The sequence below is a fragment of the Camelus ferus genome, chromosome 15, assembly GCF_009834535.1.
Source record: "Camelus ferus isolate YT-003-E chromosome 15, BCGSAC_Cfer_1.0, whole genome shotgun sequence".
Classification (NCBI taxonomy): domain Eukaryota; kingdom Metazoa; phylum Chordata; class Mammalia; order Artiodactyla; family Camelidae; genus Camelus; species Camelus ferus.
The window spans coordinates 27,178,439-27,192,586 of NC_045710.1; the positions used below are offsets into that span (position 1 = coordinate 27,178,439).

Genomic DNA, 14,148 nt, shown 5'->3' on the forward strand with positions numbered 1-14,148 from the left:
GTAACCAGGCATGCATGGCTGGACTTCAGGGGTTCTAGGCACATTGTGTGTGTGTGTGTGTGTGTGTGTGAAAGAGAACACTAACTATGTGCCAGGTGCTGGCCTAGAGACAGGACCTCCTTCATAGCATTCTCTCAATTAAACATCGCAGTCACTGTATTAGGTAGACACCAATATTAGCTCCATTTTATAAATAGGGAAATTTAATCTTATAGAGGCATAGAAACTTATAGAAGGTCAGTTAGTAAGTCTGTCTAAATCCTAAGACATCTTACATAGATTTATAAATCGGCATATAGGACAGATATAAAAAATAATTTTCAAATAACATACTCAACATTTTAAAAATTATTTCTTCTTTAAGGGAGAAAAATTATAAGAGAAAACTTCTTCCTCCCTCCCCCCACCTCCCCCACCAAATTCTTCTGGAAAGTCTATGCCAGCTTTTCTTTTCCTCTCTTCTCTTTTCCCAGAATGATTTTTGTTGTTATAAACAGGACTTAACCTGTGCTGGGGACTGTCTGCAGAGACTGTGGTTTTCTTCTAGCACTTGTATTACTGAGTTGTGCGAAGATGAGGTAGAAAGAGGGCCTGCCAGGAAAGAAGAGGCTAAAAATGAGTAAATATGAAGATTCAGTGACTCTGACAGTGGCCGTCTGTTCACCTTCTGAGAGAGTCATGCACTAGGGCCACCAGGCAGGAAGAAGAGCTGTTTCAGATGCCGGGAATTACATCACCACAGGTGAATTTTCTCATGAGGAGGGTGTTCATGTCCAGATGTTACACAAAAAACCATTTCACTGTAGTCAGTGTTTGATCAGGAGTTCACAAGGACTAATTTACCTTCCACTGTGTTTCATAAGTCTTTTGCCCCAAAAATTAGAGCTAGGAGCTCATAGGTTATGTGTAATAGCAATATGTTTTGCCCACGCCCCAAATATGGGTGATGAGAGTCCATTCCTGTGAGATTTAGTGCCTTGTGACAGAGCTCTGGAATGTTAGAGCATCTTATTTCCAATAATCAGGTCTACATCATCTTCATGCAAGAATGAGGCAGCTGTAGCTACCGAAGTGATACTCATATGACCACTCTTGTCATTCATGGGTGACAGCAGTTCATTCCTGTGCTTGTCCTGTCCAGTGCCTTATCCAGTGAGCCAGTCCTAACTTACATTTCAAGATTAGCCTCCTGTCACCACCTCTGGGAAACCCTTCCAGACCCCCCAGGTTGCATCAGGTGCTACTTCTCCCTGCTCCATCAGAGTTCTTTGAATGCCACCTCTCACTGCCATTTGTCACACTCTCCTGTAAGTTTTTATTTTTTGGTCAGTCTCATCAAAGTCTAGATTCCCTGAGGTCAGTTTAATGCCTGGTACATAGAAGATACTCAAAAGTAAGTAAGCTAACAAATTTCTATTTGTTTTTTCCCCATCCAAAAGTATTTGCAAGGATTCATGGTCTTATGGTAGAAGCATCTAAAGGCTATTTTGACTAAGTTAAAAAAACGGGGGGTAGGGGGGCGGGGGAAGGGCACATTCACCTCCTGTCAAGACCTGTCAAGTGCCAAGAAGTGAAAGCATTCCAAGGCAGTATACTAGTTACCTATTGCTATATAATAAATTACTCTGGCCCCTCGTTTATTATCGCTCATTGTTTCTGTGGTGAGGATTTAGAGTGCACGTAACTTGTCTTGACCTGCATACCAGCATATATTGTCTAGGGCCTCTATTGGAAGATTAGAGCAAGGGCTGGGATCACCAGAAGGCTCATTCACTTGCGTGTCTGGCAGCTGCTACTGGCTATCGGTTGGGGGCTTTCAGCCAGAACATCCCATACATGGCCCTTTGATGTGGCTTGAGCTTCTTACTACATGGCGGCTGGGTCCAAGAACACGTGTCCTGAGAGAGAGAAAGAGAGCAAGAACAAGCCAAGCCAAAGCCACTCTGTGCTTATAACCTGGCCCTTAGAGATCACATAGCATCACAAATGCCACTTACTATTGGTTGAGGCAGTTGCAAAGGCCCATCCAGGCTTAAGGGAGGGAACAAAGACTCTACCTCTTAGTGAAGGAATATCAACGTCGCGTTGTAAGTAGAGCCTGTGGGTTGGGATACATCCTAGTATGGACATTTTCTTTGAAAAATGCAGTCGGCCGTGAGCAGTCATGGGGGAAAGGACAAGTCCGTGTAAGAATCCATCATGTGAGATGAGAGACATGAATCAAGACGAATGGACCTCATGAAGGCAGTGAGTTTTTCCTTCACTTCCAGAGGGCAGGTAATTATAACTCTGTCAGGAATGCAAATAGAGGAAGATTTAAGGCCTTGTGCCAGAGATCTGGAATGTTTCATTGAGTCCTGTTTCTAATACTCAGGTCTACATCATCTTCCTGCAAGGACCAGGCAGCTGTAGTTCCCAGAGTGACACTCACAGGAGATCTCTTTGTTGAGGTCATCTATAGATTTGACCTCATTCCTGGCTCACTGTCACTCCAACACCGCTCTTGTCATAATTCTTATTTCATTTTCTATATTGATACTACCCCTGACCTCGCAGCTTCTTACATCCCCTCTTCCAATGATCTTGTTGTCCTCCAACCTTCTCAGCTACTCACTCCTATGGTCTTTGGATCATACCCTTGACTTCATCATTACCTCTTACTGCAGCCTTCTGTGATCACTATTTAAGGAGTCTGTTTCAGCCTCAGTAATTCTTCCATGCCACAAGAACCTGTATTCACTTGATCCTACCACCCTTTTACTGTTCACCTCCTCCCTCACTTAGATCAGAAGTCCATCATTAGAATCACCTCTTTCCATATGCTCTCAGCTCCCTTGCCCCTCTCCTTTTCCTTTGTATTCTCCTAACAACCCTGATTAATCCTACCCCTCCACACACACCCTCTACAGCTGCCACCACACAGCTATTGGTCTCACCCAAAATTCATGACAGTAACCTCAAGTGGGTCCTTAGTGGTTCCTGCAGTCAGACTTCCCCTGAAATGGGGAAAGAGAAATACAGCCTTAAGCCACCTGCCTGTCCCAGCGCTGTAACCCCGCATCTTTGGGTCTGAACCTACCATCTGCCAGGCTTTGCTGCTCAGACCTCAGCGCATACCCAGCCAGCTTTACACAGGAGAATAAGAAATCCTCTTCAGAAAACAGCTTCTCTCTGCCAACACCACAGCTTTCTGGTGACTTCAAAACTGAAATCTGGTGACGTGACATCCTCTCTGAAGGCACCCTTTCCATTTCCGCTTCACTTTCTGTTCACTCAGAGCTGCTGAGAGAGCTATTTTGACATCTCCTTCTATTCTGAGCACCAAAGCACAAACTCACATATGCAGATAAACCAAAATTAAAAGAACTGCACGTTTGTTTTCCAAATTCTTAGAAAAATCAAGAATACTTGAGGGTTGAGGTTGGGAGGGGCTGCAACCAAGTCACTCCAGGGCAAGGTGGAAAGTGTCTGAGTAGGGGCCTGGAGACTTTGACATTGTGGAGATGTGTCACTTCGGGCAAGTCCCTTTAGCTGTCTGGGTCCCAACCTCACCATCTGCAGAGCAAGGGAACTGGATGAGGTAATTCCACAGGATGCTACAACATTCATAGTTGCCCCTGTTTTTTTCTGCCTCTACTTCATTCATTCATCAGTTTTTTAATCAAGTAAAGGCTCTTAATGCTTAATGCTTAATGCTTAATGCTTAGAGGGTACAAAAGTCAACAGGACACAATCCTTACCCTTCAAGGGCTCAAATTCCTTATAGATAGTTAGCTTAATGCAATCCTATAATCATGCCTTAATGTGATGAATGTTTTGGGGGAAGTATGTTCTAAATGTGATAAACAAAGTAGAACAGGGGATTAGTTGTAGCTGTGGCAATTACAGTCCTTCACAGAGGAAAGGGCATTAGAGAATAAGCATTCTTAAATGAGCCAGCGGACTTTGCCAGAGTGTGGTGGGGGGAGGGGCACAGAACGGTCATTCCAGTTAGGAGAAAGGGCCCAAAGACATGGTGAATCTGGCAGACAAATTCCACATTTCCCATATCCTGGAACATCAGGCACACGAGGAAGTGTGTTAGGGCATGAGGCTGGAAAAGATAGATTGGAACATTCTCTTTTTCTTCTCATTTAGCAAAAGTCTCATTTTAGGATTATCCCAAGTTTCTCATTTTTAAGCCAGAGTTTCCCTGCCATTCTTGTAGTCTTACCCTCCCTATATACTCTGCTTTGTGTTGTATCTTTTCCTGAAATTTACCCCTTTTGTTTAAGACATCCTCCTGAAATTGTTCAAGTATATCATTTATCAGATATTTCCATGTAATGTGTAGGGCAGCAAATAAATGCAGCTTCATTTTTCAGAGAGAAAAGCTAAAGTAAACATTGTTGATTTGACTGAGATTGCTCAGTATCAGGTAAACAGACATGAAATATGCCCTACATCCTTCCTTCATGAAAGTTCCATGACTTTTTTTTTTCATTAAAGTCAAGAGAAGTAAGTAGTCTTGACTGACCTGGGCAATCCCATTAGAACTGTCATAAGGGTTAGACTTAGAGTCAAATAGCTTTAAGGAAGAACTAAATGTTGTGAACACCATATTAAGTTGAGGGAGAAAGCATAACATAAGTCACCACTCAGAATGTGGGTTGGTGAGATTAAAATCTTCTTGGGCCCAAGACAGCAGCTGCTTCTTTTTCCCAATCTCACTGTTTCATAAGAAAACACTGTTGTCTTTTTAAAGTCAGTGTGGGAGGTGGTTGATCACCCAGACTTTACCGGACAGTAGCACCCAAGTGGGCCCAGAAGCATCCAGGATTTGGCTTCAGAGATCCCAAAAGTTCAGCTATCGTGCAGAACCGCTCAGGGTTTAGAGGACTGACTCTGAACTCGGACAAGGTGGATGTTTATAAAGCAAGCTCTTTACATTGTGTCTCTAGCGCCATCTACCGGGAAACCAAAGAGCCTTCATTAGAATTACATTTGAGGGTATCAGAAACCCAACTCACGAAGCAAAGGGGAGAAGAGGAGGGAAGAGAAGTTTAGCAGACTTTGGCTAAGAAACAGAGGATTAAGTATATTATATTGCAGTTACTTGTATTTAGATGTAAGCACTAAAACAAAAGGACAGACTTTCTAAATTATCAGAACACACACACACACAAACATAGACCATATTGTTAAAGATATTTTTAGAAGCCACTAGAATTCATAAACACAGAAAGCATACCATAAAATATGACAAACTAAAAATGCTTATAATATACATATGTCATATTAATGCCATACAATGTCCCTATTAAACAATCTCTCAGGTTAAATCACAAAGTAAAACCCAAGAGAATGCTATATGCAAACCAGGTAACTCAGAAAGGTTGAAAATATGAGAATTCAAAAGCAAACCAAGCATGTGAAAACAAAATAGCAGGGGGTCTCACTCCGAACCTCAGTAAAGGCTGATTTCAGGAAGAAAGCATTAAATTACATAAAGGAAGACAACTTGTAATGATAAAAGATGCAATTCACAATGAAAGTTCACCAAAAAATGACCATATCTAAGATGAAGAAAACCTCAGGCAGTTTTACAAAATATAACACAAACAATATTGTCCTAGAAATATTTACTAATCAGCAATGTTAGTGCTGTTTAAAAAAATAAAAGCCTATTTATACATCCCCTCATTAACCAAAACTTTACTCCTTCCCTCCTTCCCAACCCCTACACTCCACCACCAAGAACTTCCACTAAGTGACCGGCAGACTCATCCATGTCCTCAAATGCTCCCCTAGTAGTTCCTGCAACCCCTGGCCTGAGTGGAGACCCCAGGCAATTGTGTGCCTCTCACTCTCCCACAGCTCAGGGCCCGATGGGAGAAGAATGGTCCTTCTTGTTAGCCATTGCTGCTTCCAACAGTTATTCCCCTACCCTTCCTCTTCTGTCACTTTCCCTTGTTCACCAGAGACTTTAGCACCTGATCCATGTCTTCTTTGTCTCTTGCAGTCCATGTCATTGAGCTTAGTGACTCCCAGATGCAGATAAGCTGCTCACCCAGCGCCCTGCCCATCAACTCTGACCTTTCTTAGCTGCACTTCAGCCCATGTGCCCATGATTCCATCTCCAAGTCCCTGCACCCCTTCCAAAAATCATGATTTTGCAGATACAATTTTTAGATCACATCTTCCTGTCTTGCCAGGAATTCTTCAGCCTTGTGAAGGCCGCCAATCTGTTAATCCAGGTACTTATTTTTTCCTTGTGTTCATCTGTCCTCTCTTAACATCACTTAAATCTTCATGACTTACAATCCATGACTTCTCAATATCATCATTCCCCTGCCACTGTCTTTAACTGTTTTACCCTTCTCTCCTCTCATCACACACACCTCAAAAACTAAACAGTTTGTATACCAACCTCTCCAGGAATGGCTGCAGAACACCACAAAATGGAGCAAATTATTGTCAGTTTAAATGAATAACTCACTTCCGATGGGTACTTTGTGACGCCTGGGGCTCCTACTCTCTCTGGTCAGCTTGATTCACTCCTTCTGCTCACTTGTCAAATTTCCCAGTCTTATCTCTGGTGATATAGATGAAATGGATAATTTCCTGGGAAAACAGGTAAATTTGCAAATGTGACCCCTGAAAAGAAACTTTTAATAGATTATCATAGAAAAATAGAGAAAAATATGAGTGCATATGGAATGGTCTAATGAAATATCTAGGAATAAATTTAGCAACAACCTCCAAGATAAACTGAGTGAAAAAATCAAGGTGGAAACAGGCTGCATATTTGTGGGTGTACATGGATGTGCACTTACATGCTTGGATATCCTTGCAGTATCGCTGGACAGGGGCATGAGAAACACGTAACAGTGGGTGCTTCTGCTGAAGGGAACTGGATCTGTGGGGCACAAAGAGGAGAGAAATTCTTTTACTATAGAGTTCTATTTTGTGCACTTTCCTATTTGTTACCTTTTAAATTGATTACATGTGCAAATATTACCTACTCAAGAATTCCTTTTTGGAAAAACAGAAGCAAAGTAAAGGAAATAGATGATTTTTAAAGGATGTTTTCAAATAGAACATTACTTAATTTTTCCTAAAGGTAACTCTGGTAAAAGAGAAGGATTCTCTTGGTTAAACAGTAGACGCCGGACTCTAGGAAGGTCTTGGCCAGCCCTCCATGTCTCCCTCAGGTGCTCCCCTGGGAGCACTCAGACCCCGGTCCTCACACACCAAGGAAGACTACATTTCTCAGCAGCAGCTCGGAGTTAAGAAAAGGATGATACCCTCCTTTCACCCAAAGACGTGAGGTTCATGTTTCTTCTCAGTATTCAGGAACTCACAGAAGCAGAACCAAATGCTTTAAATGACTAAAAGTCAGTTCTCCTTTTACTCATTTAATTCTTTAAATGGTAAGGTACAAGTTCCTGATTTTCCTTAGCCTCCAAAGAGTCCAGCCCCACTTTGCATGCTGTATCTCTCCTCTAAAAATAGCGAAAACCAAGTTCCTAAAACATCTCCATCTGACCACATGAAAGGGAAAATAACTCACCCTAAAAGAGTATGTTAAATACCTAATGTTTGTACTTACCTTTAAAATATATGATACAGTTCTGGGACAATACAAAAACTCTTAAAGGGACTAAACTGTATCATTGTGTAAGGCTCTGAAACAGAGTCCCTTTCTTCTTTCCCCCTCGAAAAAGATTGGCCAGATTGCTTTGCCTGCTGCAGAGGAGCCTGGGATTCTTCGTGTCTGGGGCAAGATCCAAGGACCAGGGGCTTCTCACTCCTAAGCGGGTCATACTTTTAGAGGGTTGGGTGGCGTGCCCCTCTGCTGTCATTTGTTCCCAGGGTTTGCCAGCTCTGCTGCTCAGAGCCTGTACTGGCTTCACTCTGGCTTTTATATTTATGTATTTTATATTGTATACAGTTGACCCTTGAACAAGGGACACCAAACCTCCATGCAGTTGAAAATCTATATAGATTTATAGTCAGCCCTCCAAATCTGCAGATTCAACCAATCAAGGACAGTGCATTACTGTAGCTAAGTATTATTGAAAAAAATCCGTGTATAGGTGGACCCATGTATTTCAGACCCACATTGTTCAAGGGTCAACTGTATATGTATATTTAGTTTATGTGTGTATTGAGCTTCCCTCTGACATAATTAATTTGGCAGCAGTGAGGTGGAGGCTGAAAGTCAGTGATAATCAGCTTATTTGTCACACTGATGAAAAACCCTAGGCTCAAAGACATGACTCCATCTAACTTAATCTCTTTCCTCATCTGAGGCATTTGACACCACCACTACACACACACACACACACACCCCACCTTGTACTCAAGCTGTTTCCTCCACATCGAATATTATTCAACCTTCTTCGCCCATTCAACCTAATACGATCTCACCTCAGGCCTCAGCTTGACCACTTTCATCCATGACATCTCCCTAGTCTGCCACATCTAAGCCAGCCCAGTCCCACTGTCTGCCTTCTTTCTTACAGCTGTGCTTCTACTAGAGCACTCCTCACACTCTTAGGATTATGAGCTGCTTTTATGTCCATTCCCTCCTCCAGACAAGTGGCTTAAGAAGGCAGGTTCCCTGTCTCATTTACCTATGTAGTGTCCCTGCTCATCAGAGTGCCTGGCATACAGTAGGTATTTAGTAAGTGTTGATCAACCAAAAGAGTGACTTAGTGAATGGCTCCTAGTCCACTGCTCTAGCTCTGATACATTCCAAGAATATTCTGACCAGGAGGAAGCTTCCTCACTTTTCCTAGGCTTTCTTAACTAAGTTCAAAATACCAGTGTACCCTGTTTGAGATGGTTCGGCCTAGCATCTAGGGAAGAACAGACCTGAAAGTTAGGAGGAGAATGAAAGCTGGTAAAGCCAAATGGCACAGTATTCAGAAGAATGTAAAGCCCCTATTGTACGCCTTTTGGCAAATGTGTCTAGAGGACGTCTGTTGAGAAATTCTCTCTCTCCTTTGGATCTCCAGTGAAATTACAAGATAATCCCGATTCCTCTTTTTCACACTCAAGGCCCTGATTTCAGTGGTTTTAGCAGAGCGGAAGACGTGCTAAACTGTTTCCACGTATTTTATCAACTCTAAGATGCCATCAATTGTGAAGTTCACCCTTATTTTACATACCATGAAGGAAAAAACACCTGCCAGTTAAACTATGACATGATTTCAGAAATTTTAAAATATGAAAATGAGTGTCTTAAGTTGATGACATACAGGGGGGAGGGTATAGCTCAAGTGGTAGAGTGCATGCTTAGCATCCAGTCCTAGGTTCAATCTTCATTACCTCCATCAAAAAAACATATATAAAACCCAATTGCCTCCCCTCCTCCACACACACACACAAAGTTAATGACATACAGTGTATCAACATCACAGGTTGTTGTTTGATGTATCAAGTATGTGGGTTTGTTTCCTCATCTGTTACACGAGTGGTTTGGACCAGGTGAGCTCTGAGAACTCTTCTGGTCCCAATGCCCTTGAGTTCTGTAATACCACAAAGGGATGTTCTTGATTGGGCATCATTGGTTATATAATAACCACCAGGGTGGGGCTCCTATCCAGGTTCCTTCTATGCTTTGCCCTTTAAGAACTGAGGGTCCTCACACAGCAGTGTCCTCCCTCAGGACTGGCCACCCACCCATATCATTGTGAAGAGGCTTCAGAATGTCCCACCTTGATAAGGACAAATACACTGCCCTTACAGGTTGAAGAATCTGGCTTACAAACAGGATGGGGGCAGTGCTTGCCAACTCTTAACTCCTCCAAGGAATCACTCCTAGAGACAAAGCTTTCATTCAAAGGATTGAATCTAAAATTGGCTAATAGTAGAGTGGCCATATATCTTAGTTTGCCCCAAACTGTCCCTGTTAACTCATTTGTCCCAGTGTTATTATTAACAGCCCCCTCCTAGGCTTAGTGTTTACAGACTGATCAGGGAAGTGATTGGGGGAGAGTGGTTATCAGTGTCCCTTTGGCTACTGATGGCCCCAAATGGTTTGAGAACCACTAATCTCAGGGGCATTTTAAACATCTGGTTAGCCAGTGCCAGGTGCTCAAGCTTGGTTATGAGCCCTGAGATATTTCAGCATTAAAGCAAGAAATGTCTTCAGGGTGATTGACTCAACGGTTAGGACAACCCTTTATCCAACTCATCCCTTAATGAAAATTATGCGTTTCCTTGATTTTTGTACTGTTTTCACACTTGAATGATTGTTACAGCTACTGCATCTTGCAATCAATAGCATCTTACAACTAAGGAAACCCAATAATTTATTCTCCTTAGAATGTGGGTTCCTATCACCTTTACGAATTGAACTGAAGGCTGAGAGGGTAGAACTAGTGGGTCTTTAAGATACAAAGATTTTATTTAGGCATTTATCACTCTTTTTTCTGCCTCTTTCCACCAGGAGAAGTTGCTCCAGTGCAAGGAACTGCATTTGACCTGAGGAAGTCAGTGGAGCTTGGAAAACATCTGCAGGAGTTCCACATCAATGGCTTTGACCACAATTTCTGTCTAAAGGGATCTAAAGAAAAGCATTTTTGTGCACGGTAGGTACTTTTCACTTGCTGCCTCTTTTAGGAAGAAGAGATACCAACTTCTGTTTGAGGAGCTTTTCCTCTGGCTATATCCATGCCATTTACGTTACTACAGGGGACCAAGTACCACATCCCATGTCTTTTCAAAGCTTCTATTCCTCAGATGAATGTATCCCCCCTTCCCCCACCTTGTCCCTGCTCTGTGACTGGGTCTGATTCCTGTCTCAAAGCTGCCTCCCAACTTCTGTGTCCTTGCCTGCTTTTCCACTCTGAACCTGTACATATATATGTGCTTTGGCTTTATCTCCAGGGTCCATCATGCTGGAAGTGGGCGGGTACTGGAAGTGTACACCACCCAGCCTGGGGTGCAGTTTTACACGGGCAACTTCCTGGACGGCACGCTGAAGGGCAAGAGTGGAGCGGTCTATCCCAAGCACTCCGGTTTCTGCCTCGAGACTCAGAACTGGCCTGATGCAGTCAATCAGGTAAATCCACAGGCCAGTTTGTCAAAATGGTATTGTAGCCAAGGTCACACCACATGACAGAGGTCACGACACAAGTCAGGTCTGTGTGATTCAGAAGTCTGTGTGTATTCTTTTCTCCAAGTCATGATAAGCACAGGAAACAGTCAAGTTACTAACATGGCAGTCACGTTTTTAAAAAAATATATTTAAAAAAATTTTTTTTAATTTAATTTTTTTCTTGGAGGGGGTAGGTAATTAGGTTTATTTATTTATTTATGCTTAGAGGAGATACTGGGGATTGAACCCAGGACCTCAGGCATGCTAAGCGTGCACTCCCACTTGAGATATACCCTCCCCGCTAAAAATGTTGTATTTTATACCTTCAAAGTCTTTCTGCAATTTAATGTTTCTGTCAATACCTACTCATTTTATGCAGCCACATGATTAAGATGATCCTCCATATTTTATTTGCTTCTTCTGAACTTTCTTTTCTAGTTATTGCTAGAGTAATGCTTCTCAAAGCTCCAGCCCATAAGACACTTGCAGTTTACACCAGAATGTAAATCAACACTGCTTCTTTCATTAAGAAAGTCTTCACTGTGACAAAGCATACTTAGTGATGTGGTTGGTTTTTATTCTGGCTCAAGTTCCTTATCTCATTGCAAACCAATAATAAATAGTTCTTACACTGGCAACTGGTTCACAGAGCTGGTCTAGAGACCAGTTCAGAAGCCATCCTAAACGGTTAAGGGTACAACCCAAGTTGGCAAGGTGTATCCTGTATTGTTTTCCCCTTCACAGCCCCACTTCCCTCCTGTGCTGCTGAAGCCTGGTGAGGACTATGACCACACCACTTGGTTCAAGTTTTCTGTGGCTTAAGGAAGTGTGAAGACCTGCTCCAGGGCCAGGCTGGGACCCCCTCCAGCAGCCTGTCTCCTATGCAGAGATGAGATGAAGATTTAGAGGCGCTAAATGTGATCTGGTGAATTAAAATCATACAAATGGTAGCTGTCATGATCATCAGTCTGAATATTGATTTTCTTTTCCAGTGACTGGCTCTAAGCCAGGTCTAATGACCAGTTCTGTTCTGTGTAGTGAAGAGGTCCCAACCACCAATGTCATCATCTAAGCACTGACCCTAGCCTAGAAGTGGTACCCAGGCTCCTTGTGCTCTGTTAGCTCCATCCCTCTACCCTTCCTGTTTCTTTTCTACTTCTCACCCTTCCTTTGATCCTACTCTCATTCCTTTTCTTTCCCTCCTTCTCTACCTCAAACCACCTTGCCCTGTGCAGCACTTAGGTTTCAGAGGTCACTGAGCTCATGCAACATGCTGGTAGAGGGGTATCTCTGCCTTATTAAGGCAGTAGACTGAGAAGTGAGCCAGCTGGGACTTAGAGAGGGTTAAATGACCCACCTATAAAGGCTCCCAGCTAGGAAAAATTTTAGCCAGGACTTGAGGTCAGGTCATGTGAATTCAAGTCCCCTTCTCTGCCTCCACTTTAGTCTTCCAGAGCATTACTTGGGTCACTGATGGACAAAGAGGGGTCTGACCTTTACTCTGTTAGAGCCAGCCTTTCTTCCAAGATTCACTTTTATAAGAAGCATTAGTCTGAATTTAACTGTCTGTGTGCCTTACTCATGGTAGGACTTAAAAGTGCAGGATCAAAATATCCAGAAAGAATCTGTAATTTTGAGTCTCTGCCTTTGGGGTTAACTGAGAAAGCCTAGCCCAGCCAAGGCATGGGAAGCAAGCCGTTGGAGACATTAGCTGTGTTACTGTGAAGAAAGGACCTTAGTTGAGGACTGCACATTGCACCTGAAGCAGATGTTGTGTTATGTAACTGAGGCAGGGGGCTCCTTCCTTTCCTGAACAACTGCATCAACAGTGATGGGTTTGGGTTGGTGGTTTTTAAAGAAATGTGTCTTACACTATTATACACTAACAATCAGCTGAAATAAAACCAAAATCTGCACCTTCAGAAGATTCCCAGTTTCTTTACTCGTCTTTAGATCTGTCAGTCATGGACCTTTGAGAAATGGACCAAGTATATATGATGTGTTCTAGACTGTACTATGTATTCCAATATAAGCCCCATCAAATTGCTAGAAAACTACCTAAAAAGCGTACTTCCCCTCTCTTAGCAACAGTAAACCAAAGATAGTGTTTATTTTTTAATTCATTCCAGCATGTTTTTTCTCATTACCTATTATGTACACAGTTCTCTGCTAGGTCTTTTAAGGGATTCAAGAGGTAATGTCCAAGATGCAGTATGTTCCTTAGGGATATCACAGTCTCTCTGGGGAAGACAGAAGTAGCAATAAAAACTAGATGATGAAAAACTGCACCATAACAGAGTTGGGAGCCCTGAGCACTAACTTTGCTCCTGGCCTCTTCTATATGGGCAAACAATCCAATTTCTCTTGGCCTCAGTTTTCTCACCTGTGAGGCAAAGGGATTAGACTTTAATTATCTGGGAAGTGAGTATACGGCTGCAGGTTGGAACTAAACCTAAACCTGGCCACTGATACAATTCATGTGAGGTGGTGGGAAAAAAACATGGTATTCAATATGAAAAACACCGTATATAATTACAGAATTATTAAAGCCTTGTTTGAAAATGCAAATAACCACTCTAATGCAACCCCTCCCCGAAAGAATAAGCCTCCAGTCCCCCAATGAGTCCATGCCTTCTTTAGCATACACCCCCTACCCACGACCAGACTAGTGCTGTAGTATTGAGTTCTGATCTTTCCCAGGTGAGCATATCATTGACTTCAGTTCAATGATTTATGGATTCCTGTTTGTTTCAAATTCATATGACTTAAGGTCTTACCATTAGCTATGAGATTTTCATTTTTCCAGTTCCCAGTCATTTTGTCTAACAAGGTGAGATGTAATAACTGCACAAATATTGCTGTAAAGTCTAACTAAGATGGCATGCTGTGGAGGTTGAACTGTTGTGACCGTTAGGTGACCACTGATAATCCTATCTCAGAAGAATAAAGAATGTCAGTGTCAATGAATAAGTGGATAGTTTGTGAAAAGTAGAACATGAGAAATTCTAGTACTATGAGCAGAAGACAAGAGGGAAACACAGCATATATATACCCTGTTC

At 42.4% G+C, this 14,148-nt stretch overlaps 1 protein-coding gene across 1 annotated transcript in view; it reads left to right on the forward strand.

The window, feature by feature from the left end:
* Positions 1-13,011, forward strand: part of GALM (galactose mutarotase) — a 60,010-nt gene extending 46,999 nt beyond the window's left edge. Inside the window, 3 exon segments of the mRNA XM_006181056.3 lie at positions 10,439-10,580; positions 10,879-11,053; positions 11,834-13,011. Of these exon segments, the coding sequence (XP_006181118.2) occupies positions 10,439-10,580; positions 10,879-11,053; positions 11,834-11,911 (395 nt within the window). The 3' untranslated portion in view covers positions 11,912-13,011.
* The last annotated feature ends 1,137 nt before the right edge of the window (positions 13,012-14,148 follow it).